At 38.4% G+C, this 16,450-nt stretch overlaps 1 protein-coding gene across 1 annotated transcript in view; it reads left to right on the top strand.

Moving 5' to 3' along the window:
• The window catches only part of Sol1, a 1,662,073-nt gene that overhangs the window by 1,611,235 nt on the left and 34,388 nt on the right, over window positions 1-16,450 (top strand). The window contains exon 9 of the mRNA XM_071582627.1: window positions 13,186-13,372. Within this exon, the coding sequence (XP_071438728.1) occupies window positions 13,186-13,372 (187 nt within the window). The remainder of the gene's footprint in view (window positions 1-13,185; window positions 13,373-16,450) is intronic.

Raw genomic sequence — 16,450 nt, 5'->3', positions numbered from 1 at the left:
TCCTAATCAACCCTCCGTAATCAACTATCTTCATTGTATTTTATATTCAGGTTTGGCCAGCACCTGGCTGAATCTGTGCATGTAGTAAATACTTCATTCTCTTCATTAAAAATTTCCAATTTCTACAACCTCATTACGGACAGAATTTGTAGTGCTAGCAGTTTTATACCCTGCTCGCCGTAAGTTGGAAACTGTCAAAATGCACAATGATTTTGTTGACCTACCCCTAAAAGAGCGTTGATGTCAAACTTTCCTTGTGGTTCTTCTAAGTTATCTCGAACGCTGCCAATGAAAGGGGACAAATTTAAAAGAGAAATTGAAGATATTTTTGTCGTATGTTCGTTTGCTGTCGTTGCGCAAGAAGCATAAGGGTAAGTGTACTAGTAGACCCTATTAGCTCCGGGCATGACCTCTGCAGCGAAGGTTAGCCCTGACGACTGGGTGCTATGCCGTCATGAATATATTGCTTCCATACATAGGGCAAAATAATCCCTACTCTAGCAACACTTCTAAAGTCTAGTGGCATCTGCATCAACATACTACCATGCAATCCACCACTCGAGTGCATGACAGGAGGTGATTCCACGCCAGGAAGAAATACTTGCTAGAATATTGAAGGACTTAGCTGAAGATGTTACCCCGTTTTTAGAATGGGGTTTTTCTAGAATCAATAAAAGAAGGCTCAGTACCTAGTGATTGGAAGCTGGCCTATAGAACTTCCATCGATAAAGGCGGTGAAAGAGAGAAACCAACCAATTACAGACCTATTTCTTTAACATACCTGTAGATCTCCTGTAAAATATTAGAACACATTATTGATAGTAACGTTTTGAGATTACTCGATAGTAAGAAGATACTAAGTAACAACAATTACGAATTTAAGAAGAGCACATATTGTGAAACTCAATTGGGCCTTTTTATTCAGGATACACTTAGATCGGGAGAAATCGATACTTATTGGTGCAGTATATCTGGAATTCTAAAAGGTCTACAGTATGATTAAGTCCCCTGGGTGGTGTAGTAGGACCGCTTCTATTCTTAATATACGGCAATGACTTAAGCTCATACGTTAGTAGCAATATTAGCTCAGATTGATGGCAGATGACATGGTGGTGTAAAGGAAATAAGGTTGCTCTCTAGAGACTCAGACACAATATCGGATAGTTGCAAGGAATGTGGTTACAAGGAATATGGATGCAAGGAGTGTAGTGCTTAACATTAGAAAATGCGCGGTTTTGAAATTTTGGAGCTGGGATGCTGGATGAGCTGGATTTAAATTATTGAATAGAGGGTTCAGTGCTAACTACGCCAGATCAAATTAATTATTAAGGAGTAGTTCCAACACCATGCCTTTCATGGGAGCTCGTATCAGACCAATATGTAGATCTACTTTAAAGAAACACGGCTTCATTTAAAGGATGGCGGGGGCCTGTAATGATAAAGTTAAAGAGAGGCCACAATTGTAATACGCCGCAAATCTGAGATATTTGGGAGAAAGTTTGGAAAAAGAATTAGAAAAAGAACAGAGAAATTTCGTCAGATCCGCCAAAAATTGTTTCGATAAGAAGACGAGTTTGACGGGCCCATTAGAGGAATTAGGACGGGAGCCACTTACTAAGTGGAAGATGCAAATATCGTAAGATGCGAAGAGGACAAGCGAGACTTAGACTTTCAGCAAGTTTCAGAACAAATTAGCTTAACAACGACACTGGAATTATTTTGGCCCCTCACTATTCAGGTAGGTCATGCCACAAAGATAAGATGAGGGTGATAGACTCCAGTACAAATGGATACAAATATGCGTTCTTTCTAAGCACAAGCAGGAATCGTGCTAGTAAGAAATCGAATCCATTATGGAAATAGTAAAGAAATTCGATTTACAAGGCAGGACAATATTAAACGCTGGGTGGATCTAAGGTATATTCGTATTTGCATGTGCATGTTAGTTGCTGACATATTTATTTTGTATGCATGTTTGAATGGTTTTTCTATGAATTAACACACCTCTTTGGGAGGAAATAGGCATGAATTTGTCAGTTTTGCGTGAGGTTTTATTGTTTTACGGGTGGTGACCTAACACCCTCCGCCAGACACGCTTGCGGCAGCTTGCGGGGTATCACTCTTTAGTTCTATCTTTACATATCCCCGTTGCTCTTCAAACTTATCCGAATTTTTTTCTGTCTTAACATTTTCAGTGGTTCTCATGTGGTTCAGCCAGTCCAAACTTGCTTTTCGGTATTCTTGATGCTGTGCTCGTTCGGGAGATAACTATCTCTATTCCAAGTGCTCATCACTTCATATTTGTTTAAGTTTATTTATAATTCCCATCTGTTGCGACGCTGTATTGCATTAAGGAGGATGCTACTTTACTTTCAAGACTTGAGGGTATATCTCTACACCACTGCGTCGTCGTTAAATAACCGTGTTTTTCTATTTAACATGACGTTAATATCGTTAGCGTAAAGCAAGAAAAATAATCTCCACGTAACTTCGACTGCATTGGAGCTAACACAATCTGTGACTACCTTACTTTTCAAAGTGTCTTTAATTCAGACGAATATTTTTATGCATGCCACAGGCCTACTTTATCTCTATAAGTACCTTGCTATTAGACACCTTATCGTTATTGTATTTAAAGGTTTGGAAAAATACGTCAAGTGCAACATTATATTTTACACTAGACATACTTGTATGAACCAAAAGCGCAATTTTTGGCTCTAAGGATCTACCCTCCCGTGCCATTTTTCAATATTATTTCTAGCCTATGGAAGTACCTCATTATCGAACTATCAATTATATATTTTATGACCTTGCGTGATTCAGATGAGAGGGCTACAGTTCTGGTTGATGCTCCCATAGAATTGGGTTATCTTCACGCCCTGTTCTTCCTTTTGACCTCAACATTAGTCATCAAATTTATCCTCTTGCAAAATACTTGGTCTGTTTAAAAAAAAATTTCATTTACTCTTTCTGGCTTCGTGATCCTCATTGAATTTCTCGTATCCCGGGGCATGAGCGACGCGTGTAATTACTCCTCTTTTAAAAAATTCGATAACGTGTCAATCTTTTAACTCCATGATATTCTCTTTTTAAAATTTCATCAGGTTTCATTTTGCAGCATGGGTAATTGGATTAGCTCTATTGAAGACAAAGCAGTTTTCCACATGGAGGAAACGAACTCAATGAACGAATGATTCAAATTTTTTTCCGTTACTACGAAGGTAACTCCATTGAGTATCATTTTGATAGAATTTTAGTCTGCCCTCGCTGACTTATCTTTGGTCACGAAAGCATTTTAGTATGCCAGTTAACTCATTTTCAACAAAAATTACCCCTCAGGCTTTCGTTATTTTCATAGCCTTGCCACTCTGCCCGTCCACTCAAGTACCCTAGAAAGCGAATATCCTGCTTCAGGTAGCTCTCGTCCCATAAGGTGTCAGTTACCGCTATTTACTAATCATCTGGTTAATGCAGTCTATTTTGTTCACCCTTCCCTCACACAATTTTTGACCGTGCAGATGTGACCGTCACTTTAATTTTTCTCCGTATCTCCGCCTCCTGCAATTTGTTCCTCTCTAATCGAAGGAGAGAGAAAAAATTGAACGGGAAGATATTATGCCACATTTAAATGGAGGGGGAACCGCCACTCCGAGGGTGCCTAGGGATAGAGCGAATGACTTGAATTCCTTCCTCTATCGATACACATCCGAAATCGTTAGATTGGTCTGCAAATTAAGCGACCAATTTCCGCTTCTAGAAGGGAAAGGAGAAAATTAAATGAACGGGGAAGCGGAAAGCCACCCACGGGAGCATCTTTAGCTCCGGGACAGAGATCCCGATAACACGTAGTTGGAAGGTATATAGTAATCACGGCGCTAAAAGGATGTCAGCTAATTCTCGAGCACTTCAGCCAATTTCCGGGCACTCAGGATCAACTCTAAAAGTTCTAGGAGCCGCAATTTTGGTATTGATTGATTTCCAAGACTCCCCTCGAGATTATAAAAAGGTTTTGCCACTCCCATTTCCCAATGTATTTTTTTTCTAGTTAGCAAGGGAAGAAATAAAAAGATTCGGTTTACTTGCACTCCAGTTCTCGTGATCAATGGAGGTTGCCGCGACGGCGGCCATGGATCTACCCCCTCCATCCTTACTCAAAGAAATCGTGGACCACACGGAATAAAAATTCAATACTTCGATCAAAGTTTCACTCTCATAAAGAGATCGTAAGGGATGAATGAGGGTGTGCTTATAATCGTGGTCCCCCCTTTGAGGCAATGAAAAGGCCATAAGCCGTCCCTGAACCCTCAACTGAGGAGTGCTTACATGGAAGAAGACTCGTTTATACGTCTTCGAATTCTATCCTTCTTTGTTCACCCATCACTATTCTCGTAACTTTCACCATTTTTGTTCTCACTTTTCCACACTTGCTCTGGCTTATTAGTCCCAATACGCCGTTATTTATTATTTTAGTTATGTATTTTTAAACACTGACATATCTATATTTTATGTGAAAAGCTTTCGGCGCAATGTACAACTTTTAAGAAGAAAACACGTTCATCCTTTTAAAATAATATCTCAGTTTAAGGTTCGTATTTCCCAAGTTATACGCCATATGCGTAATTTCTTATTTCATGAAAATAAATGGGAAATTTAATTTAAATCTTCTTTCCATCTTAAAACAGGGTGAAGTCACTTTTCGATTTTGCGTTGTATGTGTGGATAAAGTGAAATAATTCACTTGGGCTTTGGCTTTTGAACGAGTTCTATTCTAGGATCCCGTTCCTAAGTAAACTTCTTTTGGAATCAATTTCGCCGGAGGCCTGTCTCGTATGGGCTTAATAAGTATGTTAGTGTATTACTGATAAATTATGAATGAATGATAAACCGTGTTACACTAAAATGTCACCCAATAGATTAATTTAGAAGAGAAAAGTCGCATTCATGGTTCACGTAATTCCGGGGCATTGCTTGCCATTAAAACCACTCATTTTTTATGTCCACCTTTTTATAGCAGTCATTAAATTGTGACATAAAAGTAAGATCAGATTTTATTTTCTTTACTTGCCATTCTGAGAATGATGAGTTTCCGGTGTTCTTGCCAATCGGAATTCCACATGGTGAAAGAATTTTTTATCTTATGGGAGACAGTAAACTAAGAAGAATACATCATTCTATCATGGAAAACTTACATTCCATAAAAATGCAGTTATAATCACTTTGTTGACGTGATCCCTGTTACTCAATGGTAAACTGTTTGAATGTGGGCTACAATATAAATATTCACTATTATATGAATGCTATAACTTTAAGTATTTTTATTTAAATTAAACCAAAACTGGATTTATTCTTTTAAACAGATACTTCGGGAATGAATTAATGATGTGTTATCATTGCTCTTAAAAAATCAACAATTATTTCCCGGAAACATCAGCCCCACCGGGCTAGCTATGAATATTATTGCTTATGCCAGTGGTCATTTAGATAGCATATATGTTAGTATTTAATTAGGACTATTTAATTTAGCGTAAAAATAAAGAAGAACATCAACAACCACCACCTAGAATTATAGAGAGGGGCTTAATAATTAATCAAACAAAGCTTTGTTCTTAAAAACAAAAGTGCGAAAGTACCGAAATAGTTTGTTGTGCGATGTAAAGTTGTAGCCTCTTGTACGCTCTTTCCGGCTTAATTTCCGAGGAAGCAGGATTTCGAAGTCCCGGCGTGGGATGGCAGGAAGGAGGAAGGAAGTTTAATCCGTTCATGCAAACAACGGGTTGCTGTCAGCTCCTCTCAAATTCCATAAATGCACTCACTCACTCAAATTCACTCTAGATGATAATCGAATATTTTACAAAGGAGTGGCCCTGATCCCCGCGAAGGCCCCGAAATATATCTGAGAAGCTGAAAATAGAATTTTAATTTGAACAATTGCATTTAGCGCGCAACATTTAGCATACAACAATAAAAATTCCCATATTTTATGACAAAAGTTTAAATTCTTGAAATACTTTCTAGGAATGATTGATAAGGAATAAATTCTTTTGCTGCCAACTTCGTGTATATACATCACCTTAGCAAGACATATTTTAGCACTATTCTAGAAATCCTTCCCCTTGGGATATTGCGTTGCTTATCATAACAATTCCTTCTCCATGGGCTGCAACCTTGACGTGGTGGAAGGGTTTGCGTGTTCAGATGACCCCTAAGGCTAATTAATAATTGCTTCTGGTAGAGTCCCCCATGCCAGATAAGTCGAAGGGTAAGAATCAGACGAAAGATGCACAGAAGTGTTTGTTGAAAGCGCAGCGTTTGTTCCTCAGCAAGTTGGCTACGAAGGTCTCTTGACCCCATTAGGGGGACCACTGTTTTCCGTCTATGATAATCTTGGAGGAAATTTTTAATTCCTAAACTTACAGGAGGGATCCTATTCCTATTTGCCACGAAGACTCCTACTGTTCCTTTGTCTCACAATTCTTCCTACCTCTGATTTCAACTGAGATAGTGTGACCCGCCAGCTGCCCTTTAAGACACGGCTTTTTTAAGGTATAGAGCAACGCTTGTTATAATTGTGTCACAAATGTTTCTGTGGAGCACGAGATCACGAGAAATGGATATCTTCATGAAAGCACGATGGATTATTAAGAGGTCGGAAGGATTAGTGCGTGATATTCTTGGAATGACCCTCAGCAGGATTTCCTTTCATTACATTAAGTATGAAGGCACATGTCTTGCAACCCATTGCTCGAATAACGTATCCTTTTTCATGTCCTGAAAAACAGCTTTACGGTGTTGAAATTCATAAGCCATGAGTAATGCGGTCATATCTGAAATCACTCTGTGTCGTTCTTGGTGGTTTGAAGGTGACCTGAAACTCCATATGGCAGCGGGAATGGCTTCTATCTTAGAATATGTGTTATCTGGCCTTCCAACATTTCAGCATTGATTATCATGTCAATTGAATGTAATAGGAGTAAGGAATAAAAACACATACCGCGCATTACCTGTGATAGAGTTCTCGGGAATCCAAAGAACACTACTAGCGACCATTTCAGCAGAACATTGCATTTAATCGGCAGAAAGCATGATTGTACTTTACTCCAGATTATCCGATTATAAAACTAAGAATTGAACTTAAAACTTCGAAGAAAAAATTGGTGATTTTCATGAAAATATCCATCACATTACTCTCTTCAGAATAACTCGTCAATGTGTCCAAGGTCCAAGGTTCTCACTTCATTCTTAAATCTAGAGTTACTACTGTCTTCAATATTTAGTGTCATCGGGTGTTGATTTTGACTGCTCTGTTGGGAAAAATATATGCTGTCAAAGAATTAGAGTTATTTCCTGATGATTTCGAGTCAAACTTCCTGATATTCAACGCTTCCGTTAGTTGACTTATGGAATAAATCGATCTATACCAAATTTATTTATATAAACCCCAATCCGCCGCAAAGGCGCGTGGTTGGGAGTGCAAGGACCCTTTCTGTATAGATATTAACAAGTGCACAACTATGAATGCATATTTGCAAATATGTAAACAGACATGCAGTTGCACATGCACAGCCATCCTATCTGCATCGCTCAAGGATGGGTGTGCTCGAGTTGTGTTTTAGATATTGATTTTTGAATTTAGAAATTTGTTCGACGGTAAGCAACTATTCACTCGCAAAACTGAATAACTGATAAAATAATTTCCAAAGCAATTTCCTGAAATGTATTTCGCTTATCCGCATATTCACCCTGTACATTCAGGCACTTATCCAATTTCTTTCAAAGTCATTGATAGCCGGCAGCAAAGAAATCTTTTGCTTGCTGTCGCACCCAACGAGTAACCTCTTGAGCAATGGCATCATCATTTTACAACTTTTGGCTACCCCAATTATTTTTTAGGGGCCCGAAAAGATGAAAATTACTGAGGGGCTGATGCGGGACTCTACGGTGGATGTTCCAAGCGTTCCCAATGAAATGCTCGTATCAGCTCCTTCGTTTATCTTACTGAAGTTTACGATTTATTTATTGGCTTACTCTCGCATTAATTTCGTCTGATTTCGATATGAGCAAATGTTTTGAGAGAGTGGGACAAGTAGACACGGCACGGTAAACGTATTTCGTGCACCACGATGAAATTAAGTCGTAAGCTGTGTATTCCCAAAATTTATCACCGCTCCAAAATCCACACTATTCCCTAATTCCACTTTTGCCCAACAGAGCCGTCTTTCAATTTCTCCGGAGAGCAAAGGTCGGGAAATATGGCATTACACTTTCTTCGGATTCACATTTTTCTGGAAGAATCACTTTGCGAACTGCTCATCGACATCAATATCCATGCACCAACCCACAAGCCGTTGCAAGGAGGTGCGGTAGGGCACCAGCCATACCACATCTAATCCAACACTTCTACAAGCACTCGGCACCACGTGATTTATTTGAAGATAGGTGGAAGGGACATCTGGATATCATTCATCTACTTCTACACCTACGCAATACCCTGCACGCCGCCGCAAGGGCGTGTGGCGGGGGGTGTTTTGACACCAATAGTAAAACAGAATAAATTCACTTACAAAACGAACAAAAGCATACAAATTCACACACTCACACCCACACATACGAATTTATTCATGCAAAACCCAATATAGCCAACAAATATGCAAATACATATACTTGTATTTTGTACACTTTAGTATTATTTTTTTAGGCTAAACCCACAAGTCAAACAAATAATTTTTCATGTTTTTTTATTTACAATTTTTGTTGTGGAGAACTCATATCTAACATTGATTTTTTTCCTTAATACTGATGTTACTCACCAGATACAGCAATCGCTTCACGTCCCATTTGCATTAGCAATTTCCTTAATTTATTATTTGTTGCTCTCCCATGAATGTGTTTTTCGTAACATGTTTCGCGTGTACAATATTTCAAAAATATTATTGTTGAACTTGTTTTCAGATTATTATTTATATTTTTTGTCTCAAAAAACTTTGATTTCTCCTATTTAGCAGCAAATGTAGAGAAATCCGCTGATCCAGGTTCTGTTGTGTCGACTGCTTTTGATCCAATTGTACGAAAGAGAAAGAGACAGAAGTTTGGTGAGAGAGATAATGAGGCAATTGCAAAAAAATTCACTTTTATGTTGCACGCCTGTTGTTGAATCACCTTCTACGCCCCCTTGAGTTGGCTTTCAGGGCACCTAATAGATGCAGATGAAGAGTAAATATGCCTCGGCAATAGTCTGCGAATTCAAGTTTTTCACTATTATGGGGGTGAGGTGGCCATTCATAAATATGACTGATATGATGGGGAACAGTGTAGATGTAGATTCGAGGGTGTTAGAATACCACTCGTAGAACAGATTATAACCACATGCAAAACAATCAAAAGCATTCCAATGCACACCCGCATATATGAATGTATTCCTGCGAAACCCATTTTAACTTGCACATAAGCAAATACATACTATGGCACCTAACCAGCATAAGCACATGCACCTACGAATGTGCCAAATGTCTAGACAGCGTTTAATCATGTCCTCGCTCGTAACTTGCATATCTTTAATAATTTTATCATGACTTCGATTTCTTACTATCATAATTCCTGATTATCCGGGAAAGAAAGAATACTTGTATTTACAGGAGTGTATGCGGGAGTTAATCTCCCTTCTCTTAAATATGTGGTCTAACCTATCTAAATTGTGTGGGGGTCATTATAATTCCTTATGCGTCATTGTTCAATCTTATGCTATGAACCTTCTTGCTAAGTCTCACTTGTTCCCTTAGCATTCCGAGCTGCTTCCAGTCTAATTCCTTCAGAAACAATTTTAGACTAATCCGGCGGATTTTCTAGGAACTTAATCTAATTGTTTAATCAACGCTTTCTCCCAAGGATTGCAAATACTTTTGGTGGATTTCAAATGCGGCCTAAATATTTATTCATTCGTGCAACATCCGTTTTACATATTACAATTTTTATGCTATTTTTATGCTACTCCACTGACTATACTGTGAAGACAAAAAATAAATTTAATTAAAAGGGTGGACTTTTATGCAACATAGTTGCTAATTATCGTATAGCATTCTACTCCTGCAGGGTGGACAATACACAAATGCATTTGACCTACACATTATTTAGCAAAGTTGCGTGTTCTTGTGTATTTATATTCCAATTGCGTATATTTTGTTCTATTAAATTGCGTGAACACTTCAACATTTATGAAAATATTCTGTGGCGAAAAATATGGCCAAATCAATATCCATTTAAACTGATGTTTACGCCAATGGTTTCGAAAATCTTTCACGCCACCCCCTGCTTTCTGCTTTCTTACAGTGATTATTATTAGTCTACGTTTTACACATTTCACGTAGGCATAAATATCATTTTCAGATATTTAATATCTCATTTTTCACTTTTTTTATGACCATTTATTACGTTTCTATACATGACTTCACGTTGGCTACAGCTCAGCTTGAATACGCGTTATGTGTTTTGTACTTTGCGCAGAAGGATCTAATTTCATAAATAAACAGGGCAGAGAAAAACCACCCGCTTCGTGTAAAATCACTGTAAACGAGCAGAATGCACGTAGAATTTTAGTGACAATTATTTCACTCATTTTTGTAGCATACACGAAAGATCACCTCGAGAAAAACGTAATCATTTAACGTAATTTCAAATTCTAAGAGGAAATCTAAAGAGAAAAAATAATCATATACACCTCGAGGTCTTTTTCAAACTTATATCAATTTTTAATATAAAATGCCATTTTCTAGTGAAGGTCGTCAAGGCAATAAAGGCATTTTTTGCAACAAAGCGCAATAGGTTTTTGTCGAGCATGCTCAAGTTTTTTGCAGAGGAAAAATGAAAGATTTGCTATTCGGTGATCCCTCATGCCCGATTTTGTGCCCAGAATATCTCAAAATGGCTCCCTCCATTCTATCATCCTGACCACCAGCGAATTTGAAGGGGACAGCAAAAAATCATTTGGGCTATTCCGCGAAATAAAGGCACCACCTCATTTCAAGGGTGTCTTCTGAAGCTCTCCTAAGGTTTCCTTTTTGCTCCTCTCTTTCCTCGTGCGCCTCCGTCGTTTTCCCTCTCTCCACGCACACCTGCCTCTAAAGAGCTGGTTTTTCGGGTGATAAGTCATACCAAGAAAGCAAAAGGATATAGTGATCAGGAATGTTCGTTATTGGGGTGATATTAGCATTTGAGTCAGTCCCTCCGGATAAACTATTATCAAACTCATCTGAATTTATATCTAATCCTTTCTCAGTTTCCGTCCCGTAACCTGTGGCTAATGGTTCAAGTGTCACCAGAACGATGGAATATAGATCAAAATTTATTTTTAACATTATCAAGCAGTACTCCTTGGCCGGTCACATTTCTCTTAAATAAAAATTTGGTAACTATAAACCGTAAAACATTACCGTAATCCTTGGGAATAAGGTACAGAGTCAAAAAAAGACACACATACACACATAGGGAAAGGATCTGCCCCCCTCCTACGCTGAAGTTTGAATTTTTGCAATCACGTGTATCACATTATCTAACTACATTCCTTCGGACGTATTCTTAGGAAAGTGGAAGTACAAAACTAACCGATAGAAATTAGAAGCCCCCCGGTCAGTAGTCCATCGCTCTACCCCAGGACTACCGCGACCCACACACACACACAGATATATGTATGTATATATATACATATAATTATATGTATAAATAATTTTATATGTATATATATAATTATATTGATAAATAAATTTATATATATTTCTATAATGTGTGTATATATATTATATGTGTGTGTGTATATATATATATATTATTATTAGGTAATCTACCGGTTAAGGTAGGTTTTTGGATGGACAAAATTACTAATTCAATAATTTGTGGCCCCCAGCAAAACACAACGTCCTACTCTGCATCAGGTCCCTCTTCATCTCTGAGTACTTTCTTCCTCCCTTCATCCCGTCCAACATCCCTATCCTGTTCCTTCCCTTTCCTCTTTTGCCCAACATTCTCTCCTCAATTACAGTCTTCAACATCCCACTGCCGGTCAATACCGCCTTCATCCACTTTTCCTGCCTCCATAGGATTTCTCCCAACAAACCCCTCTCTTCGCCCACCATATCAAGTACTTCCTCATTTGTTTCCTTCTCTGTCCATTTCACCTTCTCCATTCTTCTCCACACCCACATTTCAAAAGCCTCCAATATACGTCTATCCTCCTGCTTCAATGACCACGTTTCCGCACCGTACATAGCTACGCTCCATATCAAAGTTTTTACGAGTCTTTTCTTAATATCCGTACTCAACGTCCCTGTCATCAACTCCCTCCACAAGAGAAAAACAGACAATCACGATTTTGTTTTTAAATATTTCGAAGGTACAACCACCCTTTTCACCGGAAGGATGAAGACTCTTTCAGTTTTCAGCAGGTTGTGCCACCTTAATCCAATTAATTTGTACTCAGTAGTTAGTTCATGTTTATTAAACGAATATTAATACCGTGTATGCTTAAATATTTTTCGCAATAGAATTTTTATTTAAATGCTCTCGTGTCATGGTGGCAAGGGTTCAGATAGCAGAATGGCACTAGAGTAAATCCATCCATAGAAAATTAAAGGAAATTATTTAACAACCTTCCAAAGTTTTTACGGGATGCATTTATACTAAAAAATTGGAGCATTTTATTTTGGTAAAAACTTGCAAATCTTAATTAAAAATTGGCAATTTTCCACAAAATAAAATTTAACACGACCGGTTTCAATGCAACTATATCGTCATCAGGCCCTTCTCCTGATGATGATGTAGTTCCATTGAAACTGGTCGTATTAAATTTTATTTCGTGGAAAATTGCCAATTTTTAATTAATCATGATGTACCACAGTAGCACGCCTGAAGCGTCTCTTTTTATTTGCACACTTTAATGAAACATTCGTTTCGCTGATTAAGAGGTATTCCTATGATATGTCGAGATGCTGTCCGAAGGATAAAATTCTTTTTTATGAAAAGAATATTATCATGTATATGTAATCGTCCTAGACGACGTCTAATCACAAAATGTTTTGATTTGTGTGATTAATTAGTTGCATCAAGGTGAATATTTTTATCCCTTGGTATTGAGTCATATAATAGGGCATTACTAATTGTTGGTAGTAAAATCAAGTTAATTGAATTTCTTCTTTTCAGCAACCAACTGCAACCAAGTGTTCTCCAGCGACATTTCCAAGAATGGCACTCTTACTTCACCGGATTATCCCAACCCATATCCTTCCAGGAGCCAGTGTCGATTCGACTTCCAAGGTCGTGGAAAGGAAAGAATTCAAGTTACGTTCACAGACTTCAACCTCTACCATCCACAAGATGACTCTAAAGAGTAAGTATCTTACGGTTGTTGGTTGGCCCTAAAGTTAATTATTTTATCCCGCTTTAACGTTGCATCCCTAATATAGAAATAATATACCATTAATACCAAATAGGTTTTTCCACCGAATGGTTTTTATTTTATGATGTGAATCTTATTACTAAGGGAAATTCCTTTCAGGTTCAAACCTACCTTATAGTAATTCTAAATTTAAGAAAAGAGAATCTAATGAATTGGTGATATTGCATTCCATACAAAATTATAATTATTAAACATATATTGCTACCATTATATAAAAAACTTTGGAGCCAATCAAAGCACGTATATTTTGGTCACAACTGATAAAAATTATGTCTAATTGATACATTTTAATTTCATTAATAAAGTGCAATTTAATTAGAAATTAAATGCTTGCAAGACACATAAAAAGGTTTTTATTCATGAAACCCATGAAATATGCTAGAGTACGGTTACTCTGCTAATTTACTGTTGTACGTAGTTGGAAATTAGATGTCTCACGTGACACGTATGCTGTGATCGTGACTGCCGGCTTTTGCAACTTGGATAATCGATTCCTGAAAGAACGCTTTAGTCATTATATGAATTCTGTTGCTTGCTTAATTTCAATATCAGATTGAAGAGGAAAGTTGCAGACTACATGGCATTTATTATATTTCATTACAAACTCAATTTAATCAATTCGCTTGCGGATATTTGTCGCAAATATTGAATTATAAAATCATCGGGGCAATTTGAAATTCCCAGACTTTGCATTGACCCTGACTACACACTGGTCTACGAACGCCTTCTTTATAACCCCTCCTTATTTTTCCGATCCACATTACCCCACAATACATTCAGAAGTAGTCCAACCTACTTAGCATCATTCACTCCCCGTTCTTTCACTATAACAGGTATATGTGTGTGTATATATATATATATATATATATATACATACGAGGGTCATCCGGAAAGTAGTACCCGTTCGTGAAATAAAGACACAAAAGTAAATATTAACAAACATAAAAAATTTTATTTGAAAGAGGATACTTTAAACTACTTCTCAACATAATCTCCAAGCAAATTAAGGCATTTGTCATAACGTGTGACAAGTTTCTGTATTCCTGCTGCATAGTCCTTCGCCGCCAGCTCATTGAGATACGCGAGGGACCCATCTTGCACAAATTTTTGCATAATGCAGATGGTGTTTAACAATTTCATGAACAATTGTTCGAGAAACATTGGGAAAATGCTCACAGATGTCATCAATTGTGACGCGCCGATCGTTCCTCACGAATTCGTCAACTGAGCTCACCAGTTGGTCTGTAATGACAGACGGTCTCTCCGAACGCTCATCGTCGTGTGTGTTCCCCCTCCCCATGTTGAAGTTGCGACACCACCGCCGAACAGACGACTCGTCCATTACATTGTCTCCATACACCTCCTTTAATTGGCGATGAATATCACATGGGCGAACGTTTCTTGCATTGAGGAATTTAATCACTGCCCTCACTTCACAACTGGCGGCGTTCTCAATTTTTTTAAACATTGTAAACAATCACAGAAACAACACAGGCAATGCTAGCGTCACGCAACTTGGCTCAGAGAAGGCAGACAAGCCACTGAAGCTATCTGACCTCGTCCAGCGGCTACTCGCGTCGTCAGCACTTCATGCGGCACGAACGGGTACTACTTTCCGGATGACCCTCGTATATCAAGATAGTACCAGCGAACAAAAACAAAAACACAGAAACACATAAAATGAAACTCACACGTATTCCGAATTTTCGGTGGCGCCATAAGATATGTTCCATAATGAGAAAATGCTAGAAGAACTTATAAACGGAGGAGAAAAATCATCAATATTAATCCAATTGAAGCATGTAGCTTTTTTATCCCTATCCTGATAGGTGAGCACTGTATAATGAGACATGAGAAATGTTCCATCAGAGGTCCTCAAGGACCAATCGAATTTTAAAAACCAACCTGAATGCCAGAACAGAAAGGGACACACATAAAATGTTCTCTTCCGAAAGAGGAACAACGAGGCCTTCTCTGGTCTACCATTAAACCATCGAGATCATATGGCATGTCGAAAATTTCGAAAAACTCAAGACCAAAAGTGAGCCTATCCCGATCCTAGGCTCAGGCTCTCCAACTCCATACGGGGAGAGCGTCTTAATTTGTGAAGTGTGAGATCCATTCATTTTATCCATGTCTTTAATAACGTCACGATAAAAAAAAACAACATCCTAGTCAACTTCGGCATCAAATCCCACTTTAGCAAAGTCCCGATTTAGGAATCGTTGGTTACCGTCATGGATCATCATTATCGGTCATAGGATCCTCTTTTGGAATCTCATTGGACTACCCCGAACTTTCGAATTACCTTTTTCCTTTGAAACGGAAATTACTACGTGAAAACAGAAGGTTCTGTGGTGGTTTCACCACTCAAGCAGTGGCGAACATCTAAATGGAGAAATTCGAAAAAATGACGCTGGACTGTGTGACAAAAACCTACCCTTTGGTTGAGGTGCATTGACGGCATGCTGGTTACCTGATTGCATGCCTCTTACGAACTGGAGAAGGTTCTTCAGCATCTAAATTCCCGGCATTAGGTCATAAAATTCACCATGGAGAAGGGAGAGAACAACCAACTACTCTTTCTTGGTAATGAAAAGAAGTTGCGAGAAATTTGACCTCAGGAAGAAAACCCCTACTGACCGATTCTTGAACGCTTACTCGCACCACCAGCCAACACAGAAAATGCCACTGATGGCCGCACTAGTGCACCGCGCTTACCGGACCCCGACCTACTAACCCCAGAGAAATTACACCAAATGAAATTGGTACAACGGAGTGTATAAAGTGACTTGGTCCTGATAAAGGCCGTGAAGGAGAAGGCATGCGGACAAGGCACACCCAGGAATTAGAAAGATAAAAAAGCCATATATATTCCAATATTCTCTCCATTTCAGTGACCACCGAATACATTTCCATAGTCCAGTATGGAAGCATGAAGTCGACACATGATACAACTGCTTGACAAAAATAGCTGACAAACTGACGAGGCCTACGGACAAAATTCCG

This window comes from Hetaerina americana, unplaced genomic scaffold (assembly GCF_022747635.1).
Source record: "Hetaerina americana unplaced genomic scaffold, ioHetAmer1.1.p SCAF_12, whole genome shotgun sequence".
NCBI lineage: Eukaryota > Metazoa > Arthropoda > Insecta > Odonata > Calopterygidae > Hetaerina > Hetaerina americana.
Note: the sequence above shows the minus strand (reverse complement) of the source record. Positions and strands in the feature narration are given on the sequence as shown.